The sequence below is a fragment of the Hypanus sabinus genome, chromosome 11, assembly GCF_030144855.1.
Source record: "Hypanus sabinus isolate sHypSab1 chromosome 11, sHypSab1.hap1, whole genome shotgun sequence".
In the NCBI taxonomy this organism is placed as follows: domain Eukaryota; kingdom Metazoa; phylum Chordata; class Chondrichthyes; order Myliobatiformes; family Dasyatidae; genus Hypanus; species Hypanus sabinus.
Window position 1 is genome coordinate 25,919,652 of NC_082716.1, and position 18,766 is coordinate 25,938,417.

Genomic DNA, 18,766 nt, shown 5'->3' on the forward strand with positions numbered 1-18,766 from the left:
AGTGCATGAGTGCATGTGTATACACTTCCCGATTCTCCAAATCTGTCAAAGTCCTTCTGCAACTTCCCTGCTTTCTCAAAACTACCTGCACCTCCACCAATCAAGTTTGTCTGCAAACTTTGCCACAAAGCCATCAATTCCATCATTCAAATCATTGACATACAAAGAAAAAAGCAGTCCCAACACAGACCAGTGGAACACCATTAGTTACCAGCAGCCAATGGGAGAATAACATCTCCCTTTATTCCCATTCTTTGCCTCATGCCAATCAGCTAATGCTTTATCCATGCTAGTATCTTTCCTGTAATACCATCAGCTCTTATCGTGTTAAGCAGCCTCATGTGTGGCACCTTGTCAAATGCTTTCAGAAAATCCAAGGAAACAACATCCACCATTTCTCCTTTGTCTGTCCTGATTGTTATTTCTTCAAAGAATTCAAACAGATTTGTCAGGGAAAATTTTCCCTTAAGTAAAAAATGCTGACTTTGGGCTATTTCATCTTATGCCTCCAAGTACCCCAAACTACCCTCTTAACAATTGACTCAAACTTCTTTCAACCACTAAGGTTAGGGTAACTGGCCTATAAATCCCTGTCTTCTACACCCACTTCTTAAAGAGTAGAGTAACAGTGCAATTTTCCAGTCTTCTGAAACCTTTCCAGAATCTAGTGATTCTTGAAAGATCAGTCCCAATGCCCCCACAATCTCTTCAGCCTGCTCTTTCAGAACTCTGGGGCATGCATCATCTGGTCCAGGTGACTTACCCATCTTCAGACCTTTCAATTTCCCAAGAACCTTCTCTCTAGTAATGGTAACTTCACACACTTCATGTCCCCGACACCTGGAACTTCACACCATACTGCTAATGTCTTCCCCAGTAAAGACTGATGTAAAATACTTCTTCAGTTCATCTGCCATTTCCTTGTCCCCCTTACTACCTCTCTAGTGTAATTTTACAGTGGTCCTATATCTACTGTCACCTCTCTTTTACTCTTTATATATCTGACAAAAACTTTAGGTAACCTCTTTGATATTGTTGTGTAGCTTACCTTCATATATCACCTCCCCCCCATGGACTTTTAGTTGCCCTCTGTTGGTTTTTAAATCTTGTAACTGATCAATAATTTTTGCTCTATTATATGCCCTTTCTTTGGCTTTTATTTTGGCTTTGATTTCCTTTGTCAGCCACAGTTACATCAACCTGCCTTTACAGTACTTTTACTTTGGGATGTATCTAACCTGCACCTTTCAAATTTCTCCCAGGAACTCCAGCCATTGCTGCTGTGCTGTCATCCCTACTAACATCCTCTTCCAATCAACAGACACCAGTCCCTTTGTAAATCCATTTACTGCACGGTAATACTGATACATCTGACTTTAGCTTCTCTCTCTCAAATTGCAGGGTGAATTCTATTATATTATGATCACTGTCTCCTTAAGGTTTCTATAACTTAAGCTCCCTAATCAACTCTATTTTATTATACAACACCCAATCCAGAATAGGTGAGCGGGCTCAAACACAAGTTCCTCTAAAATGCGATCTAATGGGCATTCTACAGATTTGCTCTCTTGGGGTCCAGCACCACCCCAATTTTCTAAATCTACTCGAGTATTGAAATCCCCTATGCCTATCGTAACATTGCTGTTTTGATATGCCTTTTCTAGCTCCTGTTGTAATTTGTAGCGCACATTCTGGTTACTGTTCTGAGGCTTATTTACAACTCCCATTAGGGATTTTTTACCCTGGCAAGTTCTTAACTCTAGCCACAAAGATTCTTCGTCTTCCGATCATTTGTCATCACTTTCCAAGGATTTGATTTCACTTTTACCGACAGAACCACTCCGTCTCCTCTGCCTGTCGTTTCGATACAAAGTGTTTCCTTGGGATGTTAAGATCCCAGCATCTCACTACACACTGCCTCTACCTGTAAACCAGCAACCTTATTCAGCCCTATCGGTCTGGTTCCCTTCCCCCTGCTAAATGAGTTTATACCCTTCCCAATAGCCCTAGCAAACCTAACCCAGGATATCGATCCCCCCTCAGGTTCAAGTGTACCCTGTCCCTTTTGTACATGTTGTGCCTTCCCCAGAAAAGGTCCCAATGATCCAGAAATCTGAAACCTTGCTCCCTACACAGTTTCCCAGCCACACATTCATCTGCCAAATCATCTTATTGTTACCTGCACTAGAGATTGCTACCCTGGAGGTCCTGTTTTTCAGTTTTCTACCTAGCACTCTAAATTCTCTCTTCAGGACCTCCTTGCCTTTCCTACATATTGTCTTGCTGCCAGTATGTATCAAAACTTCTGGTTGGTTGCCCTTTAGAATTTAAAATCCAACATAAAGTTGTTTAGTTAATCTGTAGTTTGCTGTTCAATTGTAGTATGAGTTTATCTAATTTTGTACTCATTCTCAAAATATCTTTTAAAGATGAACATTACAAATTAAATATTTAATATATGTGAAAAAATTTCAAACAAGCCATATGTGATCAATTAAGTAGATCATAACACAGCTAAGGAATGCTGAATTGCTTCGTATTTCACAGTAGCAATTGATTTCCAAGTGTTGTGTGTGCACTGCCAGTCATTTAAAAAATTAAATGACTATATTCATTGTTCTTCAGCTTTTGTATTCTGCACCACAAATTGCAGCTCCAAGTTTACTGCTTCAAAATATTAAGTAACTGTCTGCATAACAATAACTTTTAATCATTTAAATTGTCACAGGATACAGTGGTGACATGATAACTAAATTATTAGTAACCTTAAGGTCCTGAACGACAATGCAGAGAAATGAGTTCAAATCCCAGCTGAGGTATTTAAATTCAGTTAATAATCTTAAATTAAAATAAAAACATCTTTTGTAAGTAATAATGACTACAAAATACCAGGCATGAAATTTTGCCAGCCTTGCAGCAATGCTTAATACTGTGCAGTGCATTTAGGTATGGGTAATAAATGCTGGTTTTGCCTGAATCGCAAAACATGAATAAAATTAATTCTATTGGCCCCTAAAGGCATACACTTAGAAACTTCATATTCTATTTCATACACATACTACACATCTTTTGCTCCAGTATAAGCAAGAAAATAATTCATAAAATCTAATGAAAATCAAAAAAAATGTGTTGTTTTTATTGTTTCAGTAGAACTTGAAGAATATTGTAAATATAACGTTTGATTAAGCATTCTTGTTTGTTTAAATAATGCATTATTGTTTATATGTATAAATGCAGGAATTGCATGTCATGATGCTACCACATGATAAGTGAGCACCTCACTTAAAATAAAACCTAAACGCACATGAGTTATCCCCCATCTGTGATTTTCTTTTAATTAGTTTTTATGTTTTGGAGTTACAGGATATAACAGTGGCGGCAAGGAAATTTTAAATGAACCAGAGACGACTACTAATCTATTGAGGTACAGTGAGATGTTTTAATTTTAAAAAAAGCTGTGAGAAACAGTTGAGTTAAAAAAAAGCACAGTGCTTTTTTTTCTTCAAAGCGGCATGCTTCCTCCAGAAAAGGAAAGGTTGAGTTAAAAAAAAGGCAGAAAATGGAATAATTCATGTGTTCGTAAACAGTGAGTACTGGGCAATAACAATCCTAAGAAAAGATCAAAAATGGCTGGGTACATCAGAAAGATAGACACGCTTGATTATACAAAAGATGACTGGAATGTGTATACTGAACAAATTGAGCAGTACTTTGAAGAAAAAGGAAGCAAGTACCAGCTTTGCTGTACGTACTGAGTTTAAAGCATATGGTTTGCTTAGGAGTTTGATTGCTCCACCCAAATCAGCCAAAATGAGCTTTGCTGATACCATGAAAGTAATGCAGGAACATTTAGAACCAAAACTATTGTTGTTTGCAGAGCATATTAGGTTTCATAAGTGGTATCAAAAGGAAGGGAAGTCCATTTTAGAGCATGAGGCTGAACTGAAGAAATTATCTGAGCATTGTCTGTTTGGCAATGGGCTTAATGATGTGCTCAGATATTGTTTATTTTGTAGAATCATACAAGAAAACATTAAAAAAAACCATTCCTAACTGAAGCACAACTTACATTTAAGAGAGCAGTTGAAAAGGTTATATCAATGGAAACAACAGACAAAGATGCAATTGAGTTGCAGTCAGGAATGGAAGTAAGCATGAGCAAAATTACAATGTCTAAGTAGAAGCCTGCCTAGCTGAAAAACATTGTGTTGTGGCAGAGGAAAGAGAAAAAGTCATGTTGCTTGCTTTTGGTGAAAAAGTTGAGAATGATGAGAGTAACGCAGGACTCAGTGGTCTTGAGGTTTATAATGTGAAAACCAACAAGAGACAAACAATATGGCTTAGACCAGAAGTGAGCAGCACATTAATTAAAATAGAATAGGACACTGGCTTGGCTGTTCCAGTCATTCCACAAAATGAATTTGCATTTGACATTTCAAAGATACTGAACTGAAGCCTGCTGATCTCCATCTAAGAACATTCACTGGAGAAGAGATAACTCAAGTGGGAATGACATTTGTAACAGTGAAATACAATAAACAACAAGCTTCTTGGCTTGTATGTGGTGAATACAGGAGGGCTTACATTGTGGGGGTATGATTGGCTGGGACAACTACAACTTGATTTGAGATCCTTCCAACATTTATATACCTTGTAGTAGAGTCAACAGAAAGTGAATTGAAAAAGATACTGGATGATGCCACAGCTGTCTCCATGCCATATACCATGAACCTTTGCCCAAGAGAGGGTAAACAAGTGTTGGTGCCAACCTCTGTCCGTCTAGTCGGAAAGTTTATTGGTCCAAGGAAGGACCATGCTGATTAGAGGAAGCATGAAAGTGACAAAAGCAGTAGTCCAATTTGTAGGCAACATTTCTGAGATCACTTGTGATAATGTTAATCAGGCAGTTACCTATAAAATGTGGCTTGATTTTAAGCTGGAAGTGAGCTCAAGGAGCTTCAAGAAATTTGCAAACATTCGGCTATTGTGAGTATAAAGAACCAGACTCTTCTCTGTGCGCATTAAGGTTATTACATGAACTTCACATGGGAGGCAAAGAGCTGCTTGGAAAGGTAGTTGGAACGACCAAAGCCCAGCTGAATTAATGGAAAGCCAAACAGAAATATTCAATGGAGATATGAAAATAGAAGATTCATCAGATGATGCTCTGGATGAGGAAACCAGGAGAAGAGATCAGATCATAAAAGAAGTAATAGAAAGATTAATGAGAGAATACTCCGGTGTACTAAATGCACCTTCCAAGATCAAGATGCAAATACTAGAAGGAAAAAAAAGGAAAGAGAAGAAAGGTGTCCAGAGCTATCAGAACAGCTTTCTGCAGTGTCCGAGTCAGCTCCTATATCCACCACAGAGGAGACCCCAGAACCTGAGAATGCCTCACAGCCACAATTCTGACATGCCAAAGAGAGTGACCCCCCCACCCCTTGTCAGGAAAGACATTATCCCACAGGAGTAAGAAATCCTCTACAGTGATTAAATCTTTAGGCCTGATTGGGACAATCTAAAATTTGCTATGCTGTGGAGTAGTTGTAGTTGTATTATATCATAAACTGTGCATATAGTTGAGATGTATTCTATATTGAGTTGGAATTTGTATTTAAGTAGGGAGGACTGTTGCGTATTTAATATTTCAGCAATATTTGTGTATTATTGTAAATAGTGTTTGATTAAGCATTATTGTTCATTTAAATAATTCATTATAGATTATATGTAAAAATATGTGAATTGCATAATCATAATGCTGCCATGTGATAAGTGCATGCCTCGCCAAACATAGAAGCTAAATGTACATGAGTAACCCCGGCTCTGTGTTCCTCGATTAATTAGTTTCTTTATGTTTTGGAGTTACAAAACATAGCAAGAGACATTGCAATAGAGAAATATTGAGTCACGCTTTTGTTAAGGATTACAATCTGTAGAATTAGGTTGCCTAGCAACAACAACTCTGGCAAGAGCGAGTGGCAAGTTATACCTTAAAGACAACCTGCCCAGACCAGTTCCACTGTGCCAGCAGGAGACAGCACAAGCAATTATGTATGCAGCTGGTAGTTTTATAAGTGTTTTAAAAGCCTATTTCTAAATACATTCAATGGCTACTTTATTTGATACACCTGTACACCTGCCTGTTTATGTAAATATTCTAATCAACCAATCATGTGGCAGCAACACAATGCATAAAAGCATGCAGACGTCATCAAGAGGTTTAGTTATTGCTGAGAATATGGAACAAAAGTGATCTAAGTGATTTTGACCGTGAAATGATTGTTAGAACCAAATGGGTTGGTTTGAGTATCTGAGATATTGCTGAACTTTTGGGATTTTCACACATAACAGAGTTTACTGAGAATGGTGCAAACCTCCCCACAACCTCCCCTCCAAAAAAAAACTCACTGAGCTGCAGTTCTTTGGGTGAAAACACCTTGTTAATAGGAGAGCTCAGAGGAGAATGGCCAGACTGGTTCAAGCTGACAGAAAGGCAATAGTAACTCAAATAACCACACGTAACAACAGTAGCATGCAGAAGAACATCTCTGAACATACAACATTTCGAACCTTGAAGTGGATGGGCTACAGCAGCAGAAGACCTCACCGGGTTCCACTTCAGTCTTAGTAAGGTGTTCACTGAATGTAAGCAGCTCATGTTTATCAAGAGTTGTACATAGAACCCCGAAAATCTCAAGAGTGGCACCCAGACATACACACACTACCACCATATATTTCTGGTCCAGAACAAAAATCGTAACCTCTGTAGCACAGCACATGAAATCCTTGACTTTCAATGACCTTTACAACAAAACCGAATCACACAGTACACACAAACATTGAGTTATGCAATCAGATTCCTCAGAAAAGTCAATACTTTCAGGTTCTTTAATTTTTTTATGGGTATAAAACAGCATCATTCATTGGCCTACAGTCTTGGTGGAGACACAGTTTAAACGTTTGCCAATTGTACGTTGAACTGAAATGGACCTGTGTTTTACTAATTTACTGAAGTAAATGCAAAGTGCTGAACACACCACAAGACAGATGAAGCCGTGAATAATGTATGTGGAATATGTGAAACCTTTCTCTTGAGGAACAGTGTTTTATCTTATCTGGCCTTGCATGTTATTTTATTGTAATGGTACTTACTCACCAAAAATACTCCTACAGCTGTTCCTATGATGAATCCTGCCACAACATCTGACCAGTGATTTCGGTACTCTGCTACCCTGTTTATTCCAGTCAGAAATGCCAAGCACATGAGACCCAAACAGAGGAGAGGTTTTGCAAGTCTTGTTCCAGTTGTCTTCACAGTACAAGTAATATACATCTAAAAGGTACAAATAAAATCAATTTGCAATGTTAAAACTTTGTTACATATATTACAGCGAAAAAGAACATGGTTAAACATTAATTGGCAGTGGGAATAATTTTCTTTACGAGAGAATTAACTTTCCTTGACAAGGGATGCTAGAAGACCAATTTAACTGTGCATTGCTTACAAAATAAGACACTTGGAGAAATTGGAATTAAAATTTAATAGGGAAGCAGCTGCTCTTTATAATATTAACTTCTTTTTAAGCATGTTTACTACATTTGTAAGGGAATGAGAAAAATCTGCACTTGGCAGATTTGTGAAGCAAGGTCATTGTTCAGTTCAGGTCACTAAATGTAGGAAAGATCTTGAAAGATCATCAGAACTTAAAAACCTGGGCTATCCACTGCTGCCAGCAATTCACCCTCCATGTTTCTTGTTGATATGCATATATGATAACAAAGTACATAACAGTTACACATCTAATGTTGTAAACTTGCTTACAGAAGCTATGCCTATCCAAGATGGCAATGCCCCATGCAGTGGTGGGCTTTTGTAAATGCCCACATTTCCGCATGAAACTATCAGCTTTGTCAAGGCCATCAGGTCCATTTCTCTTTCAGTAAGTGCTGCATAGCCAGCAGATAGTTTACAGTATCTTTAATTTTATTTCGGGCTTATAGTAATATTTTAATTTGTTCAAATGTTGGTGCTGATTACACAATGAAGGTGATTATATGGCAACGGATTTTTCTAACATGTTACATTAAATATCAAATCAAAACAACAACTTATTTAACAATTAGCATGACAGGTTTCCTATATCCTTGTTGTTGATTCTAAGGTGATTTAAGTGCATTTCTTGCTTAATCCCGTAATTTTCACAAAAAAGGCAACCAATGTGAAAGACAAGTCTACTTCTTGGTCCTCAATACAAAGAAATCAACAGATAATAGGGAGTGAAATTAGTGAAATGAAAAAAAAAACTATTCATGCTCTTTGTTGCATAAACAATTGATATGAAATCGCAGTACTGCAAGAAAAATACTTCAAATGCAGAATGGTAGAAACATATCACTAGTAGCTTGCACTGCTGAGAACTGATTTTGTAATCTTCCTAACAACATTGAAAATTGAAAGTAGATATCCCCGGGCATGACAAACAGAGTCTTTCAAATATTTGGGCATTATTAAGCCAAAAGTTTTGGCAAAATTATTAGAATGCAATTATCTGCCTAAATATTAAAAAAAATAAGGAAGATATAACAAGATGGAACTTAATTACTTTTTTTAGTCTCAGTTCAAGGATTGAATCCATTAAAATGAATATATTGCCCAGATTATTATATCTCTTTCAGACCCTACCAACAGAGATTACCAAAATCAATTCAATGAATGGGACAAGATATTATCAAGATATATATGGCAAGGTAAAAGGCCTAGAGTTCATCTCAAAACTTTGCAATTAGCCAAGGAAAAGGGTGGATGGGGCTTACCTTCTCTTAGAGATTAGTTGAGAGCTGTGATATGCTGGTGCAACCCATCATATGACGCTCAATGGAAAAACACTGAGGAGAGGATACTTTCCAACCCCATACAGGCAATTTTGACTGATAGCAATGTACAAAGTTACATAAATACTATTGATAACCATGGGTGAAATGGACTCTTCAAATATGGAAAACTATTCTAAAAGAATATAAACAAATGGTGTGCATATGACTCAGATTTTATGCTGAATAAACAGGATGCTAGATTTAAGGACTGGATAACTAAAGGAATAACAGCTCTTTGCAATATAATGAAAGAAGGACCACTGTTTAGTTTTGAAATGCTTAAAGAGAAACAATTATTAGGAAAACAAGACTTCTATCGGATTTGCAGATGTGACGGTATGTTAATAAGAGGGTTAAAAATGTAACCAAGGCAAGTACATATTTGACAGAGCTGTTCAGAAAAGCACATAATTTAGATAATGGTAGTAGAATCACTTCAAGTGTATATAAGGGTTTGTCAAATCTTAAAAAACATTTGACTTCATACATTAAAACAAAATGGAAGAAAAGAGGGATAATTATATCTGAGGAAGAATGGACAATAATATGGAGGTATCAATGGAAGTGTACCAGTTCACAGAAATGGAGGGAGTTTGGATGGAAAAACTTGATAAGTTATTTTATTGCACCCTCTCAGAAATCCCATTGTGATAGTAACCCTGTTTGCTGGAGAAATTGTGGAAATCAAAATGTAAAGCATTACCATATTTTCTGGGATTGCCCCATTATCAAAGACTGTTGGAGTAGGATACACAATGCCCTACAAGACATTTCTAAATGTGAAATACCTTTAGAAAGTAAGACCATATATTTTGGGTATATACCTCAAGAATGATTGAAAAGAGATAAATATTTAATGAATATACTGCCGGTGGCTGGTAAAAAGACTCTTACAAGGAAATGGTTATCACAAGAGAGCCCAACCTTAAATGCAAGGATGGAAATTACAATGGACATTTACAAAATAGAGAAGATAACAGCATCTGTTAATTATGTTCGAACAATTTGATTCATACTGGGAAAAATGGTTTAACTACATAACACTACATAGACCTGACTTTATTCTCACAAATCAGTGAACATGTTGTATAAAAAAAATCACTCCCTACTTGTACATAGTTTTTCTCCTTTTGCTTGTTCTTTCTTTCCTCTCTTTTCTATAACTGTATACCTCAGATAAATATTATGTGGAGATTTGTGGCATATATGAATAAATGATATATATGTACAGTATCTGAAATACATCAGTCAGAAATGTTTATTTGATGATGAACTTGAATAAAAAATAAATCACAAAAAAAAAGAAAACAGAAGCGGGTGTTGGCTATTTAATAAGAGCATGGCTGATACTGAGTTTCAAATCCATTTTCTCACCCATTCTCCATACAAGGAATAATTATCTCAAAGTAAACTGTCATTTGGGGAAAAGTGATCAGAATGTGATAAAACTTTACATTCATTACAACAGTGAAAATCTTGGGTCCGAAACTGGTCTTAACTAAATGTAAATATTAAAGGTCTGAATGCAGAATTCCCTCAAGTGGATTGGGAGAACTGATTAAAGTGTACAATGGTGGATAAACTGTGGCAAGTATTTACGAAGATACTTTATAATTCTCAGTCAATGTACTATATATACCACTGGGAAGCAAAACTCCTAGAAAATCCACCCATGGATAACCAAGGAGGTTGAGAAGGGTATCAAATTGAAAGAAAATGTAAATAGACTGGAGAGGTTAGTGATAGGCTAGAAGATGAAGAACAAGGAAACTACACACACAGACACACACACACACACACACACACACACACACACACACACACACACACACACACACACACACAGAGTGATTGGTGGTAAAGGCAAATGGCTGAAGAAGGGATTTGATTGGAGAGGAGAGTGGACTATGGGAGGAATGGAAGGAGGAGGGGCACCTGGGGTGAGGAGATAGGCAGGCGAGGAGAAGGGGTTAGAAGGGAGCCAGAATGGGGAATGAAAAAAGAGAGAGAAGGAAAGGGAGAAATTACTAGGTTAGTGAAATCAATGTTCATGCTATCAGGTTGGTGGCTATCCCAACGGAATATGAAGTGCTGCTCGTCTGACCAGAGAGTGGCCTCATCACAACAGTGGAGGAAACCATTGACCAACTATCAGGGTGGGAAGAAGGAGTGCAATTAAAATGGTAAGCCAAGGGGAAATCCTGCTTGAGCATATGAGCTTGACAAAGTGACCCTCCAAACTACAGTACATTGTGTCTCACTGATTAGAGGAGGCCGCAATGGGAGCAGCAGATACAGTACCGACAGACTTACAGGTGAGGTGTTGCCTCTTCAACCTGCGTCTTGTAACAGTCCTTCCAAAAAGAAACTCTTTTTGGGGCCCTGAATTCACCTCCTCCCAAACGTGAATTGGAACCTCTTGCAGGGTTAAGATGGGACATGAATTATGACTCATAGACAAAATTAAGTGAATCTCAAAGAATTTTATAATTCAGTTAAGAGTAGGAGGGTAATCACAGAGAAGAAGCCACTAGGAATACACAGTTAGAGCCAGAGGATGACGCTTTAAATAAATACTTTTCATTTATATTCAGTAAGGACGTTGTAGTGAGATTCCAGTAAGGGGAATTCATTGAAAACTACAGACCAAGTGCTGGTAAATGGGATTAGTATCGATCATGGTTGACATGATCATAATGGACTGATGGGTGTGTTCCTGTGAGGTATGACTCTTTGACTTGGCATTTCCAGAGAGATAAGGCAACTACTTTCCTGAAGTTATTAGAAGTAGACAGTAAACCATGGATCCTCACCATCACTAGACAAAGTGGGTGCTTTTCAATGGAAAAGTAAGGAAGAACGGTTTCATGAAGAAGGAATACAGATTTATCAAAAGGATAAACAGAGTGATGACTTTGTTGATATGTAATGTGTGGAGTGATGTGAAACAGTTTAACTGAGATGGCCATGGCAGCGTTTCAGATTGAAACTTCTGAAAAGTAACTGAAAATTTATCTGAAGAGTAAAGGTTTGCAGGGCTCCAGATCCAAGAGCTGGTGAATGGAACTAACGGATAAGTCATTCAAAGAGCCACTACAAGCACTGTGAGCTAAAAGACCTCCTCCTCTGTTCATGATGCTGTTAAATTAAGATCAGTATTATTTAAAGCATTAATCAATGTGGGACCCCATCTCTTATTTGAAAGCCTAGCCATATCCTCTTCCACTACATAATTTGTCATTTGGCATGTCATTGTTTGGGGGGGGGGGCAGTAAGAGATGGAAACAATGTTTTTAATCCTTAATCACAAGAGCTCATCATCAAATAAACATTTCCTATTGGCTTGTTTCTCTACTGCTGTTTACATTAAGATCGCAACACCATTCTTCTGGTTTCTCACAATAACCTTTGATATCATTACTAATCAAGAAACTTATCAGGCTCTGCTTTAAATATACCCAATGACTTGGCCTCCACAGCAATCTGTGGCAATGGATTCCACAGATGCACTCCCTTTTGGCTAAAAAAAATTCTCCTCAGCTACAGTATGTTCTAAATAGACGTACATCTATTCTGAGGCTGTGCCCTTTGGTCCTACATGCTTCCACTATAGGAAACATCCTCTCCGCATCCACTTTATCTAAGGCCTTTCAAAAGTCAATAGTTTTCAATGAAATCCCCCCTCGTTCTTCTAAACTCTAGCGAGTACAGACCCAGAGCCATCAAACTCTCCTCATGCGCTAACACTTTCATTCCCGGAATCTTTCTCATGGACCTCCTCTGGACCTGTCCAATGCTGGCACATCTTTTCTTACATAACATACCAAAAACTCCACACAATACTCCAAACAATGTCTGACCAATGCTTTATAAAGCCTCAAAATTACAACCTTGCTCTCGTATTCTAGTCCTCTGAAAATGAATATTAATATTGCATTTTCTCCCTACCCCTGACCCAACCTGCAAGTTAACTTGAAGGGAATCCTGCATGAGGATTCTCAAGTCTCTATGTACCTCTGTTGCTTGAATTTTCTCTCCATTTAGAAAATAGTCTACACCTTTATCCTGTCTACCAAATTGCATGGCCATACTGTTCCCTACACTATATTCCATCTGCCACTCTTTGCCCATTCTCTAAATCTGCCTGTCCTTCTGCAGACTGTCCGCTTCCTCTACACTACCTGCCCCTCCACTTATCTTTGTATTGCCTGCAAATTTGGCAACAAAGCCATCAATTCTGTCATCCAAATCATTGACATATAAAGGAAGAAAAAGCGGTCCCAGTACCTTTGGAACACCACTAGTTACCGACAGCCCACCAGAAAAGGCCCCCTTTATTTCCACTGTTTGCCTGCTGCCAATCAGCCAATCTTCTGTCCAACCTAGTACCATTCATGTAATACCATGGGCTTTTATCTTGTTAGGCAGTCTCAGGTGCGGCCCCTTGTCAGAGACCTTCTGAAAATCCAAGGGAACAACATCCTCTGACTCTCATTTGCCTATCCTGCTTGTAACTTCCTCAAAGAATTCTAAAACATTTGTCACCATTTACTACCCTGAGATTTATTTTCATGTAGGCACTCACAGTGGAACAAAGAAATACAACAGAATCAATGGAAAACTACACACAAAGGCTGAGAAACAAGCAATATGCAAGAGAAGGCAAACTGTGCAAATCAAAAAATAAATAATACTAAGAACGTGAGTTGCATATTAATAATATTCATATACAATTTTAAAATGGAATGTTTCCCATTATTACACTATACATTATATATACTATACACTATTACATTATACAGTCTGACATCAGTGGTGGGGAAAATGCTAGAGTCGGTTATCAAAGCTGTGATAGCAGCACATTTGGAAAGAGGTGAAATCATTGGACAAAGTCAGCATGGATTTGTGAAAGGAAAATCATGTCTGACGAATCTTATAGAATTTTTTGAAAATTTAACTAGTAGAGTGGATAGGGAAGAGTCAGTGGATGTGGTATATTTAGATTTTCAAAAGGCTTTTGATAAGGTCCCACACAGGAGAATAGTGTGCAAACTTAAAGCACATGGTATTGGGGGTATGGTATTGATGTGGATAGAGAATTGGTTGGCAGGCAGGAAGCAAAGAGTGGGAGTAAACGGGACCTTTTCAGAATGGCAGGCAATGATTAGTGGGGTACTGCAAAGCTCAGTGCTGGGACCCTAGTTGTTTACAATATATATTAATGATTTAGGCAAGGGAATTAAATGCAGCATCTCCAAGTTTGCGGATGATAAGAAGCTGGGGCGGCGGTGTTAGCTGTGAGGAGGATGCTAAAGGATGCAGGGTGACTTGGATAGGTTAGGTGAGTGGGCAAATTCATGGCAGATGCAATTTAATGTGGATAAATGTGAGGTTATCCACTTTGGTTGCAAGAACAGGAAAACAGATTATTATCTGAACGGTGGCCGATTAGGAAAAGGGGAGATGCAACGAGACCTGGGTGTCATTGTACACCAGTCATTGAAGATGGGCATGCAGGTACAGCAGGCGGTGAAAAAGGCAAACGGTATGTTGGCATTCATAGCAAAAGGATTTGAGTACAGGAGCAAGGAGGTTCTACTGCCGTTGTACAAGGCCTTGGTGAGACCACACCTAGAATGTTGTGTGCAGTTTTGGTCCCCCAATCTGAGGAAAGACATTCTTGCCATAGAGTGAGTACAGAGAAGGTTCACTAGATTGATTCCTGGGATGGCAGGACTTTCATATGAAGAAAGACTGGATCGACTAGGCTTACACTCACTGGAATTTAGAAGATTGAGGGGGGATCTTATTGAAACATATAAAATTCTAAAGGGATTGGACAGGCTAGATACAGGAAGATTGTTTCCTATGTTGGGGAAGTCCAGAACGAGGGGTCACAGTTTAAGGATAAAGGGGAAGCCTTTTAGGACCGAGATGAGGAAAAACCTTCACACAGGGAGTGGTGAAGCTGTGTAATTCTCTGCCACAGGAAACAGTTGAGTCCAGTTCATTGGCTATATTTAAGAGGAAGTTAGATATGGCCCTTGTGGCTAAAGGGATCGGGGGTATGGAGAGAAAGCAGGTACAGGGTTCTGAGTTGGATGATCAGCCATGATCATACTGAATGGTGGTGCAGGCTCGAAGGGCCAAATGGCCTACTCCTGCACCTATTTTCTATGTTTCTATGTATACATCTATTGGTTATTTTTTACTTTCTAAAAATGGTTTATTTCATTTATTGACCTGTGAACTTTTCTATGAATATATTTAACTGAACATTTATCACTTTATCTGAGAACACTGCTTCCTGGAAAAAGATCTTGCTTATTACTTTGAATCCAAATTTTCTATTACCTCTTCCTCATCTTCCTCATAATTCTTTGCATCATATGCTGTAGTCAGGTATATTATGGTGACTACATTCAAATGGGACTCTTCACGAAGGTCCAAAGCACTTTTCAACAAGTGAAGTAGTTTTGAAGTGTAGTGTGGTTACCTGAACAACAGTACAAAATTTGCACACAACTAGCTCTCACCGAAAGAAGCTTGATAATACCCAGATAACTGTTTTCGGTAATGGTCATTTAGAATTAATACTGGAGACACTGTGAGGCCTGATTTTCCAAGGGTGACTTTCCTGTACACCTTTCAAATAATCTTGCATTCAACTATGTAATGCTAAGTTGATCATTTCTACACAGCTGACAGAACACATGATGGCTCAATTTAAATTCTCAGCTTAACGTCAGCACTTAACCAATGCTACACTCAATATTGCATTGGACAAAGAGCCTAGAACTTTGTGTGAGAATCTCTGGAGGAACACTTAGACCTGAAGCTTTCTAATCTAAATCAATGTCATCTACAATTGAACCAATGCTGACGTATAAGCATCAGTGTAGGTTACATTATTAGCATTACCTTCTACCTTAGCAATAAGACAAAAGTAATCATCAAGAGGTGCAGAGGGACTTAGGAGTCCTCATGCAAGACTCCCAGAAAGTTAATTCACAGGTTGAGTCTGTGGTAAAGAAGGCAAATGCAATGTTGGCATTTATTTTGAGGGGAATAGCATTTAAAAGGAAGCCTTTATAAGAAACTAGTCAGCCCGCACATGGAGTATCATCAAAGTTTTGGGCTCCATATCTCAGAAAGGATATGGGATCATTGGATAGAGTTCAGACGAAGTTCACGAGGATGATTCTGGGAATGAAGGGGTTAACATACGAGAAGTGTTTGGCAGCTTTGGGCCTGTACTCACTGGAATTTAGAAGGCTGTGGGGGGACAGGGTTGTGGAGAGGATGTTTCCTATGGCTGGGGTAATCAGAACCAGAGGGCACAGTCTCAAAATTGAAGGATGACCCTTTAAACAAAGGCAAGGAGGATTTTTTTTTAGCCAGAGTGTAGTAAATCTGTGGAATGCTCTGCCACAGACTGTGGTGGAGGCCAAGTCCATGGGTATATTTAAAGTAGAAGTTGATCTTTTCCTGATCTGTCAGGATGTCAAAGGATATGTTGAGAAGACAGGTGTATGGGGTTTAGTGGGATCCGGGATCATTCGTGATGGAATGGCAGAGCAGACTTGACGGGCTGAATGGCTGAATTCTGCTCCTATGCCTTATGGTCGTATGGTCTAAGAGAAAGTCTCATTTTGACTCTACATACAGTGGTATACAGACCAGCTGAAAAGATGTATAGAGCTCGGACAGATGGAATTTAATCCGGCCAAGTGTGAGGTAATCACTTAAGGAAATCCAAATCTAGTAGGACATACAGAGTCCATGACAAGATTTACATAGAGACCTTTGGGCAAGGTCTTGACTGAAGGTCTCTCTCTACATTAGTGAGTAGAGAGAGAGCTTCAGGCAAGCTTGTAGCCTCCTGAAAGTGGCAGCACAGGCGGATAATGAGAAAAATAGGCTGAGACATTGACTAAATGAGTTATGTCATCACATTGTAGCTGCACATGAAAACATATTGGTCAACATACTATAGCAAGGAAGTGGTGGCAAAAGTGAGAGTGTGGGAGAGATATACCAGGATGTTGCCTAGAATGGAGACATTTGATAGGCTGGGCTTGTTCTCACTGGAATATAGGAAACTGAGGGATGATCTTACAGATTTACAAAATTTTGAAAGGCATAAATATGATGGATAGTTTGAAATGTTTTCTTGGGGCAGAGGATTTGAGAACTAGTTTTGAAGTGGGGGGAGCACGGAAGAGAGAAATTGAAATGCATTCGTAGCTTTAAGGTTTTCTCCACAGAAGGTGGTGAATATCTGGAACATGTCCCAAAGGTCATGGTGGCAGATACAACACACTTATAAAGTAACAGGAAAGGTATAGAAGGATATGGATATAATGCAGGCAAATGGAATGATAGGCATTAATGGTGGCATAAACTTTTCTCTGACTCTGTTGCAGTATTCTTTGATCAATTCATGACCTCATTCTGAGGTGAAGATTATAACTGAAGTTACTTATTTAAGAGCTATCAGCTATGAGAAGAATGCAAGAAAACTCTACTTACAGCCAGGTATACTGCTGCATACACACTTAAAGCTGCCTCTTTGGATGGGAAGGTCTTCCTGGCTTTTGTTATGGCATCTATGTTGCCTGTGCAGGCTTCTTCACTGTTGATGAATTGCACAGGTTCATGATGACATCCCAGAGCTGTGTAATTGGGTTTACACACTGTGAGAAAGTGGGGCGCTAGATTTCCCGTCACCACTTGTCCAGCATTTACAAAAATATCAGTAGCAAAAAGTCCAAATGCATAAACCCCTATTAACAAAAAAAGCAAGAAGTAATTAGAAATCCTCTTGATCTAAAATTTCAAAGAAAATCAGATAATTCAGATAAAATTGTGAAATTTAATTTTCACCTCGAGTTCATCTTAGTTATCCCTGCTATTTAAAAGTTATTCTGGATTTTGTAGCTGATTTTCATCTATCTATTGCTTTGGAAGTGTTTCTGTGCCCCTCTCAGTCAATGTCAACTTGCCTTTTTTTTGTTACATGCAAATAGCATTTCTCAGAAAGAAATTCTCTGGAAAAATATGTTGGTACACATTAATTTGACTGGCTGAAATGCTTCATACATGCTCAGTGGTTTTTATGCTCAATTAAATTTATGACTAATAGTGAAAGTTACAGGCACAAAACTGAACTTGGAAGGAAGATTGACAGTATTGCCTGAACCTTCCAATTAAGGAGCTAACAGAAAATGGCTCCTGAAAGTGACAGGAAGGCCTTTTGGGCGTTTCAGAGTTGTACTGCTTTTGTTTATTTTGAAGAACAAGACAGTCATGTATGTAGAATTAATTCCCACCATTTATTTTCGAAAGCATATTTGCAGAAGAGTTTCCTAGTAAGAAACAACAAGTTCAAGAAAACTAGATTAATAAAATTCCGATCAATGTTTCCTTTTGTTTCCTTTCATTCTGTCCGCACGTCTGCTGATTTAGCTGCTGAGTATTTCTAGTATTCAAAGTCAAGTTCATGTTTAATTGTCATTCAACCATACATGTGTACACAGATAACGAAACAGCATTCCTCCAGGGACGAGGAGCAAAACACAGTACATACAGTCACACACAGCACATAGTACATTGGTTTAGTTACCATAGCACATAGAGACACAAAAAATAATACAAGTTGAGCACCCCTTGTCTGAAATGCCTGCAGCCGGAAGTGTTTCCAATTTTGAATTTTTTCAGATTTTGGAATATTTGCATCTATATAATTAGGCCATTTGCTCCATCGAGTCTGCTCCAGCATTCAATCATGGCTGATCCATTTTTCCCCTCCTCAACCCCACTCCCAGGCCTTCTCCCTGTAATATTTGATGCAGTGTCCAATCAAGAATCTTAAATACACTCAACAACC

At 38.5% G+C, this 18,766-nt stretch overlaps 1 protein-coding gene across 1 annotated transcript in view; it reads right to left on the reverse strand.

Annotated features, from left to right (window-relative positions):
- plppr5a (phospholipid phosphatase related 5a) overlaps window positions 1-18,766 on the reverse strand; it is a 199,300-nt gene that overhangs the window by 54,838 nt on the left and 125,696 nt on the right. Inside the window, exons 3-4 of the mRNA XM_059983567.1 lie at window positions 17,410-17,663; window positions 7,160-7,336 (exon numbers count right to left, since the gene is read on the reverse strand). Of these exons, the coding sequence (XP_059839550.1) occupies window positions 7,160-7,336; window positions 17,410-17,663 (431 nt within the window). The remainder of the gene's footprint in view (window positions 1-7,159; window positions 7,337-17,409; window positions 17,664-18,766) is intronic.